The sequence below is a fragment of the Arvicola amphibius genome, chromosome 1 (assembly GCF_903992535.2).
Source record: "Arvicola amphibius chromosome 1, mArvAmp1.2, whole genome shotgun sequence".
NCBI lineage: Eukaryota > Metazoa > Chordata > Mammalia > Rodentia > Cricetidae > Arvicola > Arvicola amphibius.
The window spans coordinates 164708990-164728953 of NC_052047.1; the positions used below are offsets into that span (position 1 = coordinate 164708990).

At 45.8% G+C, this 19964-nt stretch overlaps 1 protein-coding gene and 1 pseudogene across 2 annotated transcripts in view; both read right to left on the bottom strand.

Moving 5' to 3' along the window:
* Mamdc2 (MAM domain containing 2) overlaps positions 1-11582 on the bottom strand; it is a 135212-nt gene extending 123630 nt beyond the window's left edge. For both annotated transcript variants that reach the window (XM_038341116.2, XM_038341117.1), the window contains exons 1-2: positions 11194-11582; positions 10763-10876 (exon numbers count right to left, since the gene is read on the bottom strand). In XM_038341116.2, coding sequence (XP_038197044.1) covers positions 10763-10876; positions 11194-11227 — 148 coding nt within the window. In that variant the 5' untranslated portion in view covers positions 11228-11582. The remainder of the gene's footprint in view (positions 1-10762; positions 10877-11193) is intronic.
* LOC119819525 lies at positions 318-7047 on the bottom strand (annotated as a pseudogene).
* Positions 11583-19964: the final 8382 nt, after the last annotated feature.

Consider the following 19964-nt stretch of genomic DNA (forward strand, 5'->3'; position numbering starts at 1 on the left):
GTGAGAGGGAACACATTGGCTGTAGAATGCACATGCTCCAGGTTTGTTTGTTTGTTGTTTGTTTTTTGATTCTGAATCTTGGGCAACTGTTCTCAGGTAACTACTTTACAGTTCCTTAAAGCAGTGATTGTCCAAAGAACTTAAGTCTTCTCTGATGAGCATGCAACTGAATGGAAGGAAGTAAACAAAAATAAAGTAAAATAAAATAAAATAAAATAAAGATGAGGTCTGATAGGGAAGCAGCTGAATAAGAAAACTGAAAAAGGCATAGGGATTTAAAGTTTATTCCAGGCACAATGCAGGTTCTTCTGACTGCATCATATGACATGCTTCTGTGTTCATTCTTGAGATAGTCTCTTGTGCTTCTCTCCACTGTTTTATAGATCCGTGCAATCTCTAGCACTAGGGAGCCATCTGGGTCTGGATCACACACAGCAGTGAACAAATAGATTAACTAATTTTAGAAAAGTTAAGGCAGGAGACCACTGTGATCTTAGACTATCAAGACAAACGCTGCCATTACTGTTAACATCTGGATGACAAATTCCTGCTGCAAGAAGGGGTAGTCTGTAGGAAAATGATGTGTCAAAAAGAATACACCACCTTTAGCTGGGTGGTGGTGGAGCACGCCTTTAATCCCCGCACTCGGGAGGCAGAGGCAGGCAGATCTCTATGAGTTTGAGGCCAGCCTGGTCTACAAGAGCTAGTTCCAGGACAGGCTCCAAAGCTTCAGAGAAATCCTGTCTTGAAAAAAAAACCTTGATATGGGCTATCTATCATTGGGTCCCATAATTCTGACTCGCCAACGGAGCATATCCTCTCCACCTGGACTTGTAGAATTGTGCTGGAAGCTCTCAGGACAAATCACCAAGTTCCTTATTAATCTGTTTCAGTACTGTAGTCTGTGCTTTTCGCCTGGCTCCTCATTATCCCAATTAGTACTCAAGATCCAGCAAACCCCTCCAATTATCCAAGCGCTGAGGAAGGATTTGTCTCACCTCACACCAGCTATGCCTGACCCAGGTAGAGAGGAGGCAGACCTCAGGAGACACTCCCTGCAGGCTAAATGGAGTGGAATGACTGCAGATTATGACATCAAACACTCGCCAGAGGACCCCACTTAGATCTTTCCCGAGCAACTTAGAAAATATGATGTCCTTTCCTATCCTAAATATGAAGTTCCTCTTGAATTTGTTCCAAATCTTAGTACCACCCTCCCAAACTAGGAACCTGAGGGTCGCTTTCCTCGACTTGGTCTCACCCAGCACTGCCAACTGAATCCACTTTATAGTCTTTTACTTCCTTTTTCCCCTTCATACACAACTCTCCTGCTCCCCGTACCACCTCTCAGGCTACAGAACAGTTCTCAGCAAGTGACCTTATTTTAACATCCTCATACATGGAGAAGTAGCCTCATAGCTACTGAACAGATAGGTCTAGCAGGGGAACTACCAATGTCTAGGGGGAAGATCATATAAATTGTTTTTCTAGTAAGATCTTGCATCTCTTTATTCCCACTCAAGTGTAGCCTTCTAGAGAGTGTATTGGTATTGGGAGCTGATTCCCTTCAAACAACTTCCATTCTGCTTAAGTGGTCATTTTTATTACTTGCAATTTAATTTGTTACTGTTCACAGTTCCTTATAATCTCTCCTATACATTATAGATACTCGTTTAGTCCCATTGGTCTGTGACTGCCACCAAGGACAGGGCCTGTGTCTATGAACAACTCCATACACTTGTACTCTATGAAATGCGTCCTCCACCTACTAACAGTTTCCAACGGGCATCCAAAAACTTGACGATGGGATAAGTATTCTTGACCAGTCCTTTCCTATAGAACATAGGACTCATTCATGATGTTACGGGTCTCTGGAATTGCACTGCTTGATTATTTCATTATCTCATTCTTGGCCTCAGACTCCCCCAAGGACAAAGCAGGGAAATCAGACATTCCGGCAGATTTTACTGACCACACACTCTATGCTCTGGTTTTCCAACTGCCACATTCTTGCCTAAGAAATTCCCTCCCTGGAGCAGACAGACATATATCCATCTCTGCTTCTCCCCATCAAGATGAGCAAGGCTGACCCCTCACAGAATTCCTTAGAAACACCATTTCCAACGGCTAGTTCAAAGTCTAATAATCTTTGGCCAAAAACTGCTTCTCAGAGCCAGCAGGAGTGCTCTCAAGCCTGCACTGTGGTTGTTTATGATGGCGGAGGGTCAAGGCATTCGGGAGCCTTGATGGAGAATAGCCCAAGAGCTATTTATCCATGGGCGTGTCACAGACCAGACACGGTCTGTGAGATAAGCCAGATGCTGCTCCACTGTGACATCTGTAAATTACCAGGTGAGCCTCTAAAGTCTTTGAATTCATCCAGCAGGAAGGACTACTAAACACACCCTCTTTCATTGCAAGGAAAAATGTCCAGGGTTTTATTTTTCTATCTACTCTCAAAAGGACATTAGAAACGGATTGGGTGCAGGGTGTTTGCTAAAGCCATATCCTCTCTCCATCAAGCCTCTGATGAGGAGAAGGGGTGGAGACGCCGATAGGAGACACTAATAAGATTTTACAGGATGGAAAGTGGAGAGTTCAGTGTAAATCTGGGATGATTGTGCAATGTTCGCTGAGCACCTGGGCTTTAAAGCAGCTATAGCATTTGCATTCGTCAGCTTTGCAGGACTACAGTAAAGCAACTAGCTTTGCATATAAAAAAGAATCACGCAGCTTGCAGTGATTGGTCTTGAAGGTTCAGGACCAAGAATAGGTAGCACCTCCCCCCGCCACTCATGTGATCTCTTGATGACAACATATCACGGTGGGAGAGCACAGAAGAGCAAAACCACCATATCTGGAACCGACACAGTAAGGGAAAGGACAAGCAGAGTCCTAGGGTCCTTTCCAAGGACACGGCCCCAGCACCTAAAGACTTCTCATTTTCCAACACACTCTCCTTGTTCTCTACACTAGGGATCAAGCCTTTATCACACAGACCCTTGAGTAGGCATAATTAAATAGTTGCGGGATGATCTTTTTGTACACTGTAAAAATGTATTGCTATGACTGGTTTAAATAGAAAGCTGAATGACCCATAGCTAGGCAGGAGAGGCTAGGCCAGACTCACAGGCAGAGAGAGGAATTAAGGTTGAAAATCGGGAGCCACAAGAGATACCAGCAAGACACTGAGGAAGCTGGACATTAATTATGAAGAAGAGGTAAAAAGCCACGTGGCAGACTGGAGATGAATATAAACAAGCTGATTTAAGTTATAAGAGCTAGTTGGGTACAAGCCCAAGCTAAAGGGCAAGCTTTCATAATTAATAATAAGTTTCCTTGTCATTATTGGGGAGCTAGAAGTCCCTAAGGAAGTCCAAAAAAGTCCAACTACATTAAATAATTAAATCATACTCTAACCACAGAAGCATTTCAAACAGGCAGGAGTCGGACAAGAGAAGAGGAAGGCAGCTGCAGAGAACAGCGCAATCAGAGCCAGCGACAAGGGACTGAGGCTGTGTTATGAGTGGAGTAGGGATCAACAGGAGAGAAAGATGGAAATACAATCTGAAGCAGATCACAAATACCATGAATGAAGAGCCTATGAATGTTGAGACAGGAAGTTTGGGGAGATGGATAATCCCTCAAGGATTCTAATGAGTTGCTGTCTCTTCTTCACTGTAGCTATAGGGGCTACGTAATGGCAGTCATCCCCATGCCTAGTTCACAATCACAGATGTGTGCTAGCCTAACAATCAGTCAGTCTGTCAGCCAACCAGCCAGTTCATTTAACGGTGTGAAATCTGGTCCTGTTTCTGGCCCAATCAATCAGAATTCTTTGGAGTAGCCTGACGACTTGAAAGGAAATGTTCAGGTGCTGCCCAACCAGTGTTGAGGATGAACATCCGGGTGAAGTAGGGTGGGGAGGCATTCGGGACAGGAACTTCAGGCACACTAAAGTTTCTTGCTCTTAAATAACTTGTTTGTCTATCACTGGTGATGGGTTCCTCAGTCTGCAACAGTACTGTGTCTTCTAGTTGATAGACAGTCAAACACGTTAAGACTCCGGAGCGGAGTGAACATATCTTTGGAATATACTTGATTGGGTAAGCATTTGGAAAAAAATTGAGGAACAGTATTAGAAACATTGACAGGTGAGAAAATCAGGGTTAACCGTTGGGAATGCCCAAGAAGAGTCCATTATCAGCTGGCTCTACTTCTTGAAATGCCCAAACCTCTATTAACATAGCTGGATCTCACTCAAATTCTTGAACATCAAGTTTGTTACATAAGACAGAAATAGGACCAGGCTTTAAGTAACCTGATAAAAGAAACACTGATACGTTCAGGACTTTGGGCTTGTAAAGGTGGCTCAGGGTCTAAGAGCACCAGCTGCTCTCTTTCAGAGCCCCTGGGTTTGATTCCCAGCACCCACACAGTGACTCATAACCACCTGTAACTCCAGGGCCAGGACATCTGACTCCCTCTCCTTGGCTAAGGGATCTGCAGCCACATGATGCACAGATATACACGCAGACAAAATATCCATACACATAAAATGAAAATAAATGCATCTTTTAAAAAAACAAAAATAGAACCTCCTCCCCTCCCCCACCCCGGCCTCTTTCTGCTTTTGTTGAGATACATACTCCTGGAACTTGTGCTATAGCCCAATCGGCCTTGAACTCCCAGTCTCCAAGTTCCTGAGTGCTGAGATAAGCCACCACACACAGAAAGAGCCAGAACTTTTGTTGAATATTATATCCTGACACACAAGTTACAAAACGCGGTCATCGTAGGTTAAGAAACTTGAGGATGGCAAAGCAAACATAAAGTCCCATAATAGCATTCTGTGACCTTGGTTGACTTCTGTAATTAAGAGAAGGAAAACATCCTAAAAAATCCCCAGCCATCTCTGGGGGAGAGGTCCAAGATCCAGAGAACAGCTCCCAGCCCTCTCATCTGACAGGAGGAACTCAGCCTGGCCATTGGCCTAGAGGGAGGCTGACCATACAGAGAGTGTCTATCCCATAAGCCGTCCAGGCAGGCAGATGCTGTCCAAGCTAAATTCCAAGAGGAGTGGTCAGGAAGAACATCTCCTGAACAGGTTGGCAGACAGGAAGGTTGAGGTTAGAGAGCTGCCTGAAACCAAGTGAATATCAGGATGCTGGGAGTCTTGTGGAGGTAGCAGCATCACCAGAACAAGAACCAATTGAGGCTAAGGTCCCAGCTCTGTGAGGCAGATAAATGGAGAACAGCTTGTGATGTGAGAAAGAGTAAGGGGTAGAGAGCAAATGATGAATTCTAAAGGAAAAAAGACGTAGCTGCTGAAAGATGACAAACTAGGTGTGAGAGGCAGTCTCGTCTCTTTACACACACATGTTCTCCAGGCACACACGAGTTAGATGAAGCTCACAGCGACTTAACACAGAGCAATGATAAGAAGATTCGCCCTCTGGCTGCAACAGTAATGAAAAGCAAATGGCAAAGCTACAAACAAAAGGCAGGCTACAGTGTCCTTCACGTCTTTCACACCCCAGAAGCTATATGGGAAGGCTGAGTTAGAAGAATGAATGTCTATATATAATGTGTATAATGTTGCTAAGATACAAACCTGGTGATAGTATGGGAATCAGGTTACATGTATCATACAGCAGTCACTATGTGTTAGTGTGTCAGTGTGAATAATCTTCACAAAAATCTTAAAAGGCAAGTATTTACAGTATTCATATCTTTTGTCATTCTATTGTATGTGGGGTGTTTCGCCTGCATGTATATCTGGGTACCACATGTGTGCAGTGCCTATAGAAGCCAGAAGATGGCACCAGATCTCCTATAATTGCAGTTATAGATGGTTGTGACCTATCATGTGGTGCTGGGAATTGAACCTAGGGACTCTGAAAAAGCTGCCAGTGTTCTTAGCTATCAAGCCATCTCTCCAGCCCCATTATATCTTTTTGGGGATATAGAGAGGAAAAGTAATGAACACTACTGTGCTGAATAGTTTTATGCCAACCTGACATAAAACTAAACTTATCTGAGAGGAAGGATCCTCAGTTAAAAAATGACTCCATAAGATTAGGCTGCTGGAAAGCCTGTAGGACATTTTCTTAATTAATTATTGATAGGTGAGGATCTAGCTCATTGTGGGTGGTGCCATCCCTGGACTGGTGGTCCTGGGTTCTATATAAGAGAGTAGGTTGAGCAAGCCATAGTGAGCAAGCCAGTAAGCAGCACTCCTCCATGGCCTCTGCATCAGCTCCTGTCTCCAGGTTCCTGCCATCCTTGAGCTCCTATCCTGACTTCCTCCAATGATAGGCTTTGATCTGGAAGTGTAAGCCAAATAAACCTTTTCCTCCTCAACTTGCTTTTGGTCATGGTGTTTCTTGGCAACAATAGAAACCCTAATAACTAAGAAAACTACCCTTGAAGGAACAGTGCCTGGTTCTAATAATGACCATTTGGTTTCTAACAAAGTGTTCAAGCTGCTTCTCATGATAAGGAACTGACTTTGAAGGTGAAGGAAAAACAATAGGCACAAGTGTGTTTTCATGGTCAGATGCTGGATTCATTCATTCATTCAACTACCTACTAAGTACCAATTATGTGCCAAGATTTTTCCTACATGCTGAAGACTGTTTGCAGGTCTTACAAATTGGAGAAAATAAATAATATCTTTATATGATATAAAATGTAGTTCCTTGCGGGTATGATAGGTCCCAAACACTTCATTTGAGAATTGGTGTTCTTCTACATGTTAAACATGTAACTGGATCTCTGATGTAGAGTTACCAACACTGTGAGGCTTTGAAGGCAGGGCTCACTGTTCACCAGCTATGCAGAGGAAGGGAATAGTAATGAACAGATGAGACAGAGTCCTGCCCCAGGGTTGCCATGAAACTTGTACCCAACTATGAACGTTAGCCTGTCTAGATGCAGTGTGAAAAACAGATAGCCCGCATTGGACAGCTTCTCGAGTCCAACTCTTACACCATATGCAGACACTGAGCAGGACCCAAGCTGCTCAGGCCCAGAACACACAGTCATGCTCAATCTGGCAGCAGCAACACCAGGGAAACCCTAAAGACTTGCATCTGATGCAGCAGGAACAATTTAGCTAGATTTCTGTAGTCAGTGTCTTTTTGAGAGGCACCTAAGGAACATTCTAGGCTTGTTCTGGCTTCCAGCCTCTATCCAGCACGGTTATGGGCGAGTGGAACTTCTGCTGGGAAAGCTGGGAAAGGGCCAGCAGGGGTAACACAGGGCCAATGAAGGAAAAAATGGCTTCCCCTTCCATAAAGTCTCATTGGGATCCTCACCAGACTTAGGGTCCAGCTGGTCCTCAAGAAGAATCAGGCAGGATTTATTATTGTTAATAATATTTGGCACATGACTGTGTGCAGAACTGAAACTCACATGGCCAATGGGGAGTATCCTTAAAAGACAAGGAAAGAGTCTCGGTGTAGGAGAGAGAGAGAGAGAGGAAAGAGGGGATATGCATGCATATAATTACATGACATATTAGTACACCCTACCATGACCCCAACCCTGCTCCTGGCTAAGCTTTCTCAGCTTCCATATTGTCATTCTCCCTGAGATGCAAAAGCTACCCAGCTGTTTCTTGTATTAGGAAATTTCTCCCTCCTTGGACACTATCAAGGAAACACGAGGCAGATCTTCCTTATAAATGCTTTGAATGCCCTGTTTACTTTCTCCTGGCCAGAATGGCTCCCACATCTACCTTCTTCACCCAAGTAAAAGAATAGTACCTATGTTTAGCTTTGTTCTTCCTCCCGGCACTCAACCAATGGCTTCTTAGTGAGTGAAGGTTAAGCTACCAAACCAAAACTGAGAGCAAAGCCCACTCAATTGCTAATCTGAATTGTGAGGCCAACTGTTTGGCTTTTAAGAATACTCAGTCAAAGGGCTTCTGCTCTGTCAGGGGGGAAGTAAAAGGGACAGTCTTAGTGTTAACTGAGGATTGTTGCTCAAAAGGGACTCAGTATTCCCTAAATGAGAAATAAATAAAGGTGGTTTTGATAAAGATAAGTGAACGTGGAAATTTTTATAGTATAAAATGTGTTTCTTAACTCCTAAGATTGAATTCAAACCTAAGACTTCAGAGAAAGTTTCAATTTGAGTCTGGTATAATGTCATCTACTTTGACAAGGTAGGAATATATATATATCTGACCATGAACCATGTAGTAAGAAATATGTAATGATCTAGCAATCAAATAAACAAAGAAATGGGCCTCACATAGTTTCATGGGTGCTATGTGACTTGGAGTGCTCATCAACTCTTCCAAGACCGGACTCTCTTTTAGGAAATTCTAATTTACAGATTGATTTCTGGAATCAACTGTAAATCACTAGCCATTGGCATTGCTCTCTCTACTGTAGGTTAACCCACTGACCAAGGACATATAGGAAGTGCTATTTGTGTTGCAAGGACTTGTGGGTAAAATTCTGTGACATTCACAGCTTTCTTGGTGGATGCAGCACACAGGGGCGTCTGGAATCTCTTTCAAAGGGTTTCTGCAAGAAAGTGGAGGCTTCCCAAATTTTAGCCTGGCCCAATTTTATTACTTTAATTTCCCAAACTAGTATAAGGGGGGTTCTCAGTGATCAGTTCTCACAGGCAAGCCCAGCAGCTGCCACACATCTGCCTTGCTGCCCCAATGTCTGCAGTGGGCAGTTGTATCCAAGTTCCAGCCTTTGAAACTTTGAGCTGTAGACTGGAAGCCTAACTTTCCTCTCTGCCCCTGAGTCCTCAGAAGGGGATGAATTAATGTCATCCAGCCAACTCAGCAGTCTCAGCCTCCAGCCAGAGAGCAGTGGCTACATGAAAGGAAATGAAAGAGGCACGGTGCCTTTATGGTGTGATTCAGCTGTAATCACCTTTTCCTATAGGCATCGACCTGTTTTCCCTGGAGGGGTCTGTTTAACGGTCACACTGGTGCAGAGATGCCAACTCTGTGCATCCCTTCCTGCCAGCCGGGAGGGCCCTGTGATCAGCAGGCAGCAGCATGCTCACCCAGGATTCCGGCTGGGAGGCTGTTTTGATCTGACAGGAGACCGTGGAGAACACTTAAGGACTCAGACCCTTGGTTGTGAGAAAGTTTCCTAGGGCTACAGCAGCCCGGCAGAAGTGAGCTTAGGGCATAGGATTTAGGGAGCTGTTCACTCTCAGGTCTATGTGAGTTGTTCATTTTGATTCCGGTCTTAACTTGGGGCTAACAGCATAGGTGTGTGTGTGTGTGTGTGTGTGTGTGTGTGTGTGTGTGTGTGCATGTGTGCATACACAGTGGTAGTCAGGGATTTTCAAAGTCCATACACCCAGATCAATAGAAACAGCAGTCTTAGTACCTTGGAACTTGTGAGAGATTTTCAGGCCTCAATCCAGACCACTGAATCAAACTCTCAAGAAGGGGAAGGAAACTGTTGGAACATGCCCACCAGGTCATCCTGATGCCTCCTTAAAGAAACTTTGAGAAGCCGTGCAATCTAGGGAATAATGCTCCCAAAGCCACTGCCATCACATAGGTAGAGCCATCTTTCAAACACAATCAGAGCAGAAAGCAAGATGGTGGTGAGGAACTTCAAGTCTTTCCTAAAGTCACCAGCAAAGCAGCGACCCCTTAGCAAGTTGATTTTTCTCATGTACGCCTAAGTAAAGAGCACTCCAGATCTGGCAAGTGCTGGGCGACAAAGACAATGACTGACTTAGTCCTTTCCCATTTCTTTCCCTAGTGCTGGTCACTCAGTCAACCATGGGACTATCTGAAGTCTCCCATTCTCATGCCAAGGCTGTTATCAGCCACTTGTGTGGGTCAGGGAAGCTCATGTAGGCAAGGTTCCCAAAGACAGCAAGGCAGGGAGAGCTGTGGTGACACCTCCCACATCCTAAGCAGGGGTCCTGTTCCAGGGAGCCAGGCTGAACAACTGAGATGGGAGCAAGCTCAGCTGGCTTCCTTTATGGCGGCATGTTTTTTAAAGGAGTCTACTCCAAGCCCAAATGAAAGGTCTAGAAGTGTATGAAGCTTCAAAATGAGGGTGACAGGAGCAGAGAACGGAAAGAAGGAGGGACACCAGGGTCTGCTATTAAAATGTTTTTACGGTAAAAAAAAAGGGGGGGGGGTAAGAAGACACATTGGACTTCTTTTCATTTACATTTTGCCCCTGGAATCCAAGCAGTCCCGAGTACTGAGCTATGAACAACCGGCCCCAGCCCAGTGGCTTCAGATACTCCGTGTTGGCGTTAACTCATTTGCCCAGGGGCACAGGATGGTAAGGGATGAAATCAGAGGCAAAACGGCTGAGGGGTGAACCTAAACGGGAGGTCTTAGAACTGAAGACCCTCATTGAGTGTGAAAACATTTCTGCATAGCTTCCTGAGAACGCTTCCCATGGACTTTCTCAGCTCAGGCACATGCCCACTGAAGACCAGCAAGGCTAACGACCTGCAGGGGGCACAAGGCTAGTGGGTGACAATCACTAGCAGAATCCCCCTTTTGTCCCTTTCAGTAGGGTGTGCTGCGGGTAGGAGCGCACGCATGCTCAGAGCCAGGTACACAGCCGTCCCCTTCATCATGGTTTTCCTGGCTGGCTCCTTGCTGCAGGAAGAGTTGGAAAGAGGCTTCATGACTCACAGTTTTCCTCCCAAAGGGAACTAATTCCAAGATAGCTTTACTTCCGGGGGACAGGAGGAGCAAGCTGTGAAGAAAGTTCTCGTCGGGCACTTTTCCATGGTGCCCCCTTACCTTCCTCATTTAGAATCCAAGGCAGAAACGCAAACACCGAGTCAAAGCCACAAGTGCCCTCTTCAAAGGCACAGGAACCAGCGGGCAGGTCCAAGGCACTGGCAAACTGCAAGGCTGTGGGCACAAAGGGATTTTCAGTTTGGGTTTCTGCCTGGCAGCATTGCACCAACCCTGGGGACTACCTGGTGAAGGTTGGGGGAGGCACGCAGGAAGGAGGGAGAGAAGGATGCACGACCTTCCTCGACGCTCCAGGGACCCTCCTCTGAGTAACTCCACGCCCACCCCCATCTTGACTAGGGCAGGGAGCTTAGTGGCTGCGAATGATCCAGAAGAGCCGTTGGATGACTGAGCCAGAACCAGGAGCCCCACCCTGCCAGTGCGCGTAGTAGAGTTTCCAGGACGCCCTCGGGGGTATTCCTGTCGGTTCTTACCTTGCACTACCAGCAAGATTCTGCCCAGCAGCATAGTTGCACTTCAGGCGGGAAGATCCTGGGAGGGCTGCTGGCTGCTGGTTCAATAGTACCCGCTGCTCCGAGGGAAGGGAGAGCTCGAGGCAGGGAGCTGGGGACCCACGGGTGATGCCACAGGCAACAGCTAGCTGCTCAACTTCGTAGAGCCCGCGGAGCCGCAAGCCAATATGCCTGTGTGCAGAGCGCGCTGCGCTGAGCTGCAGCACTCGGCCACTTGTAGCCCAACTGGGCGCGGGACGACGGCCGGACTGGACAGGGAGGAGACAACTGCACACTTGGGAAGGGCTAGCCACCACTGGGGGGAGAGAAGAGGTCAGTACGCGGTGCGTCCAGAATTTTAAAGCTGGGGACCAGACCTCTTGCACACACTTGGAAGGGGCCGTCCCTCTGCTGGGTTGCGACTAGAGGCTCCCGCCCCGCCCATTCGCGGTGGGAAACAGCTTATTTCAGGAGACAGCCTTCCCCGCATCTAACTTGTCAATCTCTCGGGACTGATCCTAATTTTAACCACTTTCCCTCAGAATGGAAGGAGATGGAATTCTGCTAGGGCTTTCTAGAGGACATTTTGGATATGGTGGGGGCGTGGGGTGGGGATAAGCTTCAATTCTCAGAAGGTTCAGAATTAATGGGCCAGTGTTGCTAACCCTGGAATAGCACCCCCTCCCCCCCATTTTTAGCCAGAGGAATGTTTGGCATGCTTGGTGCTCAGCATTCCCTGGTCCAGTGAAATGGGGGGGGGGGCATTCCTCCTCTCCAAACAGCCATCATAGCAGAAGGCTGGGAAGGGGGATCACTTCCTTGAGATCTGTTTGTTACAAGTTTGAACTTGAGCAAGTCTCCAACAATGTACTCATGCAGTAAAATTAGTTTTTTTATACTGCTTAATCTTCTTTGTAAATTGGGGCAGGCAATTCTGTAACTAGCGTGGGTTTTGTTTGTTTGTTTTTGTGTTTGATCCCCTGAAGAAGTCCATGCTTGAGTGGTCGATCCAGTACTGCTGGAATGGGACTCCTGATTCTCTACCTTTCTAATCAATTTCCAGCTGTGGCTGGTCTAGAACCACCTGGCGCCTTGCTCTAAAACACTCCGGTGCAGCTGTTAAAGCTCGGCTCACTGCCTTCCCTTGGATTTTTTCAAGCCTGTTTTCCTCCTCCTCTGCCGCCAGCAGCTGTCTCTTCCAGTCTGGCCGGTCTCTCTCCCTGACCCTGGATGTTGCGTGACTAAAGCTCTTTCTTCCCTTAGTCTCTGGCTTCCTTTTCTGACCTCTCCTGCAGTGCTTCACCGCGTCCCACTGATGGAAATAAGACCGCTGGTTGATGGCTCTCAAACCGGAAGCGCAGCACCGAAGGCTCCTGGTTCACTATCACCTGTGTTTCCGTTTGGATGCGTGTGAGTTGTCTAGCACTTACCAGGTCACAAGGACGACAGCTCACATTCTCTAACTTCCTCTTCCACATCTAAGTTCACAGAGTTATTTTCCAATTGCAGGGGACAGAAAAGCTTGTCTGACTGCTCCCTTCCTCCCAAGACAAGGCCAAATCTTGCCTATTCAGAACGGACATCACACCAGGTCCTGACTTGCTCCAGGTTCATAGTCAGGCCTTGATTGATCCATGTTGTCATTTTTATCAGCCTGAGACACTACAGTGGCCTCCTGATCCCAATCCTCCCACTTCTTCTGCCTGGCCTACCACATTTCCCTCTTAGTAGAGTCATTAGGGCCTCCTTTTAATACAGAAAAAGGGCCAGGCCACTCTTTGCTCCAGACCCAAGAATTTCCCACGTCATTTACTGAAATCCAAATTCTTCACAAGGACCTGTCAAGTCATATCAATCCTCTTCTCATCCCCCTAAGTCCTCAGCCTCAACAGCTTGACTTGCTTCGCTCCTTCCAAGCAGTCCAGCTGTGTCCACTCAGAGCTCGGCACGAGCCATTCCCACTGCTCAAAATGCTCTTCCCCAAAGGTGCTCTGCTGCCTGGTTAGGTCTGGTGTCTGACTCTGGTGTCACTCTAGTAGTGGGAAACATAATAGCCATCTCCTTAGACACCCTGGGAAAGTGTCTGGAATTCTATTTTGAAGTTGAGACATATTTTCATGAATTTTCTGTAAGTTATGACTCAAAGGATCAGAAACTTGTTCAGTTAATGTTACTTGCTATGTTTATATGCATTCTCTCAGGGAGGAGGGGGAAAGGAACATATATGCTATTATAAATATGTAATAGAAATAATCTCATTTGACCTTCATAAGAGGTTGGATGGTTGCTATTACAGTTTAGATCTGGAATGTTCCTGAAAGAGCCTTGTGTTGTGGAATATTAATCTAAGATGTATTACATTTATGCTGTAAAACATTTGTTTAATGATGAAAAGATATGTTGCAATCTTGTATGTTACATTTGTTTAACTCTGTGAAGCTGTGTTCTTTTGCTTGTCTATAACACCTGATTGGTCTAATAAAGAGCTGAACAGCTAATAGCAAGGCAGAAGAAAGGGACAGACAGGACTGGCAGGCAGAGAGAATAAATAGGAGGCAATATCTGGGGGAAAAAAGAGATAGAGGTACAAAAGAAAGGAGCAAGAAAAGAAGGGGCCAGCCACCCATTAACACAGCCACCTAGCCACACACAACCACCCAGCCACACAACCACATAGTCACACAGTCACTCAGCCAGTCACAGAACAAGAAGGAGTCAAAGAATAAAGAATAAAGAACAGCTCCACCCTTGTGCTAAACATTTGGTTCCCAACCCGGTGATATGAGGAGATAATGGAAGATTAACAAGTGGGGAGGTCCTCAAATTGTTGGGGTGTGCTCCTTAGCAGGGTGGTGAGACCCCAGCTTGTTCTTCTTTCTCTCATCAAAATCTTGACCATAAAGTTAACAGCTTTGCCCTGCCACGCATTACCTACCCCGGTTTGAGCAGAAACCGCCAAAATGCGAGCCTAACGAAAACGTTCCCTTTATAAGTTGATCACCTCAGGCATTCGCTGCAATAACAGCAAGTTGACTAGAACAATGAGCCTCACGTAATGGATGGGGAAACTGAGGAACAACATCCAGTGGCAGAGGTGGTAGAGACAGACACAAACCCAGCCAGCACAGGAGCCTCCGTTGCCTTACGTTCCATATTGGCATCTTGCTCCTACATGGTACTTTCTGCTGGGTGTGAACATTAACAGGCAGATATGTATCATCTGAGCTTCAGGACACTGTTTTCAGCTTCACAAGCCACTGTCAAACCGATACTCCTCTTCTCAAGTACCCATAGGATATTTAAAATACTTAGAATTATTTAGATCCATTTGTGGGTCCTAAGTTATAAGGAAGTTAAAAAATCTTAGGAAGATAGCCAAAGTAATTAAAATATGTTTTAAAACCTTAAGACCATACCACCTATGGCCACATAAGGAAAACAGGATCATTAAACACGTAGCACAAACTCAGAGGAGTAAAATCCCCAACCAGGGTATAATTGCATGGTCCCTCAACCCTTGGTGTAGGTTGGCCACCTGATGTGTAATTCAGTGTGCGGGAAGTTTACTGAGAGGTACCCTGAGATCAATGCCCATGGAAGGAAGGAGAAGGCAGCAGAATTGGGCTAAGAAAGTTTGAATGCAAGCTCCACAAGCCCTGTTCTACCTAGAGAGACTCAAGGTAAAATAGCCTATCTATCTGATCAACCCATGGTAGCCTGGAATGACTAGGCCTTTATACTGCCATCTCTGTCAGTCACTGGGTGTGGCCTCTCTTGGCACAAGAGTGATCTTGAGCCAGGTGGCTCCTGGTGCTGAGGCTGAGAAAGGGATAACTGGACACTGATGACAACGTTCCCAGTGGCTGAGATGACAGATCTTTTCTTGGAGGGCACGGGGAACAGATCATACCCACTGTTAAGTTGGGAGCATAGGCCCCAGCCCCTGGCATCTATTCCAGCCCCCAGGCCTGGTCTGGACTCCAAATCCCAGCAGGCCAGGTCCTGACCCCTCCCTGGGGGTGGGGTCAAGGCCACTCCTCAGGGTATTTAAATGAGCCCCCAAAAGAGGAACACGTGGTCCCTTTTCCTTCCTCCCGGTGGTCGCATTCGCGGACCCTCAGGGCCACCCAAGAGCGCAGAACTCCCATTAAACCTGGATATTTCTTAATTTGGCTTGTTTTGATTTGGCTTGATGGGGATTTTGAGTCGGCAGAGAACTTGTGTTAGGAAATATTCCTAACACCCACCACAGACCTTTGTGCAGGAGGAAGAAGTATTGTAGAAGGCAGGCAGAGGGTTGAGGAAGGACTCAGAGAATGTAGCAGTTTTGCACATCAGCCCTTTGTAACTGTGTGTGGAAACCACACAGCTGTGGTACTGTCTCAACATTTAGAAAAGGTGGATGAGGGTTCAGGAACCCAGAACTTTATCTCCTAAGACTTAGTTTAGTCAAAAGACCAATAATACATATAAAAATCTGGCTGAGGAAAAAGCACACAGGTTTAGGAATTATGGTAGGTTAATAGTGCCCTCCCCAATTTATACACACACACACACACACACACACACACACACACACACACACACACTTACATACTTAGGCTCATGAATGTGGCCTTATTTGGGTAGAGAGGCTATATGCTTAAATAATCAAGTTAGGGATGTTGAGATGAGATCACCTTGGATCACCAGATGGGCCTGAGTCAATGGTAAATAAGTGTTGAAAGAGGCAGAAGAGAAGTCAGACATGTGCAGCCAATCACAGAAAGATGTGAGAGGAATTGGACTGATGTGACTCCAACAATGTACGGAGCCTGCAAGCTAGAAGGGATGAAAAATAGATCCCCTCCCTCCCAGGGCCCTGCAAGTGTTGCAGGTCTCTTGATTTTGAACTTCTGGCTCTAACGCTGCAAAAATTTTAGTCACTCCCCCCACATGTCTCTCTCTCTCTCTCTCTCTCTCTCTCTCTCTCTCTCTCTCTCTCTCTCTCTCTCTCTCTCTCTGTGTGTGTGTGTGTGTGTGTGTGTGTGTGAATGACATAAACATGTGCCAGACATTTAGTATGCCTTATCTCAGTTAGTTCATGCAGTATCTCTGCGAAGTGGATGGTTGTTATTGTACTCATTTTATAAACACGGAAACAGGGCAGAGCGGTCAATTGACTTGCTCCGGTTTGCACTCTTAGCCAATCATCAGCCATCAGGATTTGATCCCAGATGTCTGACTCTGGTGGCTGTGCACTGCAGCTCCCTCGAAAGCCTGCTTCTTTTAACAGAGGCTTCCTAGAGCACGCGCTGGAGAAATGACTGGCTCTCTGCGTCAGAACACACACTAGATTGGCCTCTCTTTGAAGCTGGGCCAACCCCACTATCCTGGACTTTTTGTAGCATTACTTCTGGCCTGGAGATTTCCAAACTCAGGTTTCTTAAGAGAGGTAGGTGAGGTGAAACATTGATGCCTCTTGCAGGAGTTCCTGTCACTCTCTGCTATCTTCTCCCATAGCTGGAAAATGCTCTAAAAGCATTACCTGGGGGAGGAAGAAAGCAAAGCAGGTTTACAGTTGCACCACATGTGCTGTGCCGCCCCAGCACAGAAGCTGCCTGCAGCACCCACATTCCCTCTGTGGGTGACTCTCCCTTCCTCTTGTTCTTGTGCAATGTCATGGGAATGTAAGTTCAACAAATGTTTCCTGAGTGCTTTCTGTAAACCAGAAATCACGCTTGGGGCTAGAAATCTAGGTGAACGAGACACAGCCTCTGCCTTAGAGATAGAGAAATAGTAAATGAGAAAGTAATTGGAAGAGAACATGTTGGTTAGATAGAAGAAAGTCATATAGAATAGTCCAGGTCTCTTAACCAATGCTCTTTTGTTGTGAAGAGAAGCCATGACTACAGCAACTCTTATAAGGGCAAGTGTTTAATTAGAACTCACTTATAGTTTCAGAGGTTTAGCCTATTTTCATGGTGGGAAGCCTGGTGGCACACAGGCAGACATGGTTCTGGATATGGAGCTGAGAGTTGTACATCCCGATATGCAGGCAACAAAAAGAAAGAGAGATAATAAGACTGACATGGACTTTTGAGACCTCAAAGCCCGCCCCCAGTAACACACTTTCTCCAACAAGGCCAGAAAGTCTAATTCTTCTCAAGTATTGCCACTCTCTGATGACTAAGCATTCAAATATATGGGCCTGTGGGGATCATTCTTATTCAGATTGCCACACAAGGGGCCAGGGAAGCAACATAAAGGAATGAAGTGAGCTGGTACCAGGAGGCAATGGGAGTGTCAAACACTGTGGTGATCTGGCAGTAGAAGGATATCTGCTTTGGCCATCATTCAAAAGAAGATTTGGGTCCTTGTGAATAGTTCCTGGTTTTCAAATGTTGTTTGATAACTTAAAACAAAGGTAAATAGATCTTCCAATCAGGCAGAACAAAACTTGTCTGAAGTTTAAAATTTTATTATTGCATTGCAGTTTGCAATATAAAAGACAGAACATGGATACAGAGTGGGAAACAGCACTGCCCACCCTGCCAGAGTATGTAGCCAGCACGTGTGGCCATTCCCACGCTATAGAAGACAAAATTGAAGCGGAGAGTCTTACAACTTCCCAAAAGACATTTCTTTAAGTCACAAGGAGCCATTGAATTGCCTCCTTGCTGGCCTACAATTGGATGAGCAGAAAGGACTTTGTAAAGGTACCAACAATCACACTCTGTAGTCATTGGGCTTTAATTGCATTTTCTTATGTTAGATATTTTTGTAAAACATTGATTTTTTTTTCTCTTCTCTTAGTACCTAGGTCTCCTCTGATATATATTATAAAACTGTGTTTGGAGTTTGTGGTGGTTTGAATGTAATGGGGACTTTTGAATTTGGACTAAATACATTTTGCATTATGATATTGTTACTAACTTCTGGGGGCCAGGAAGGGGACAGTGGTAGTTTAAATGTAATTGGACCCCATAATTACATAGGGAGTAGAACTATTAGGCTTTGTTGGAGAAGGTATGGCCTTGTTGGAGGAAGTGTGTCACTGTGGAGGCAGGCTTTGATGTCTCATATATGCTCAAGCCATGCCCAGTGTCTCAGACCGCTTCCTGTTGCCTGCAGGTCAAGATGTAGTACTCTCAGCTCTGTCTCCTGCACCATGATTGCCTGCATGCTACCATGTTGCACCATGATAATGGATTAATCCTCTTAAAATACAATCCACCCAATCAAAAGATTTCCTTTATAAGAGTTGGCATGGTCATGGTATCTCATCACAGCAGTAGAAACCCTAAGACCGAGTTTGATCTCTCTGTTCCTGTTTCTGTTCACCTCTCATTTTCTTCTTTCTTCTCCTCTGCTCCACCTCCAAGTTTCCTCCAAAAGGAAACTCCATTTCCCCAAATTCTGAAGGTTAGACAAAAGCCAGCTTTCCTCAGGGACTTGTGAGGCTGGGTACCTCTACCAAAGAAGCCATTTCCCTCACCACTGGAAGAAGAGACGAAGGGCTATAAGCCTATTAGCATACCAAAGTACATTCTGGCCTTCAGGCTCTCTCAGTATCACAAGTCCTGTTAGACATTTCAGAGTCGGCTAGCATCCTAGCTCTTCTCAACTCCTCCCCTCCCCTAAACTTCTCCAGCTCATGGGCTTCCCTCCTCTTAGCTTCTCAGTTTTCCTTCTAACCCTGCTATTCTGGCTATGCTCTCTCTCTTGGTCCTTTCTTTCTCTTCTTCTTCCTCTCCTCTTCTCTCCCTCCCCACCTCTCTCTCTTTCTCTGCCCTGCTCCCATTTCCCCCATAGCCAGATCCAGTTTGCTGGCCATAATCAGTTTATTATTTTCTTTCTCTGCTCTGAACTCTTTCAAATGCCTCCAGCTGTTCTCTCCCTTATATCTTCAATAAAACTTTACCCATAACCATACCGCGGAGTTGTTATGTAGTCAGTTTATACACCATATATATTCATTGATGAATACTGTTTTGCCACCAAGTGAAACTTCCAATGTCAGAAATGGGTTAAACACAATTAAGTTATTGACAAAAGGGGCCCCATGGAAATCCCCGCACAACTTGGGCTATTGCCAAGGCTATTGATTACCTTCCAGAAACTGATGGCAAGGCCCTATTGTTGAAGACACATCTTGAACATCTCCTTGAATGCAGAGAAGTCAAGCTAGTGTCTGGCTAAGGTCTTCACAGAGCTGGAAGCTCCTTGATCTACCACCACGGGAGAAAGATAATCGCCAAGCCAACTACAAACCCTCTGATCTACAATGCTGACCTGCATGCATGATACGCTGGTGCAGTAGTGGCACAAAAATTGTGGGCGTAAACAACCACTGTCTATAAGGCACACTCCATGAGAATTTATGACAGACACAGACAGCATAGTTGGCCACGAACCCAAAACTAGATAATTGGGCAATAAACCCAAGGGAAGGCCAAATCCTATTGTTCTGCTAGTGGAGCAGCCATCAGATGACTCCTAATGCCATTCTGCTCTATTCATCCATCAGTGTCTCACTAGGCGTCTCCAGAGAAGCTTCCTCCGGGACTAATGCAAAGACTGGCAACTGGACAACGTGAAGAAAGTGAGAGACCTCGGGACACTCACTCCTGAATGGGATGCTTTCATCACACTCCTCCCCTCAGGAGATGGGGTGGGAGAAACCCTGTAGAAGAGGAGGCTGAAGATTGTAAGAGCCAAAGGGGAAATGGTGTCTTTTAGAGTCAGCAGGACTGACACCCGTATTAACCCGC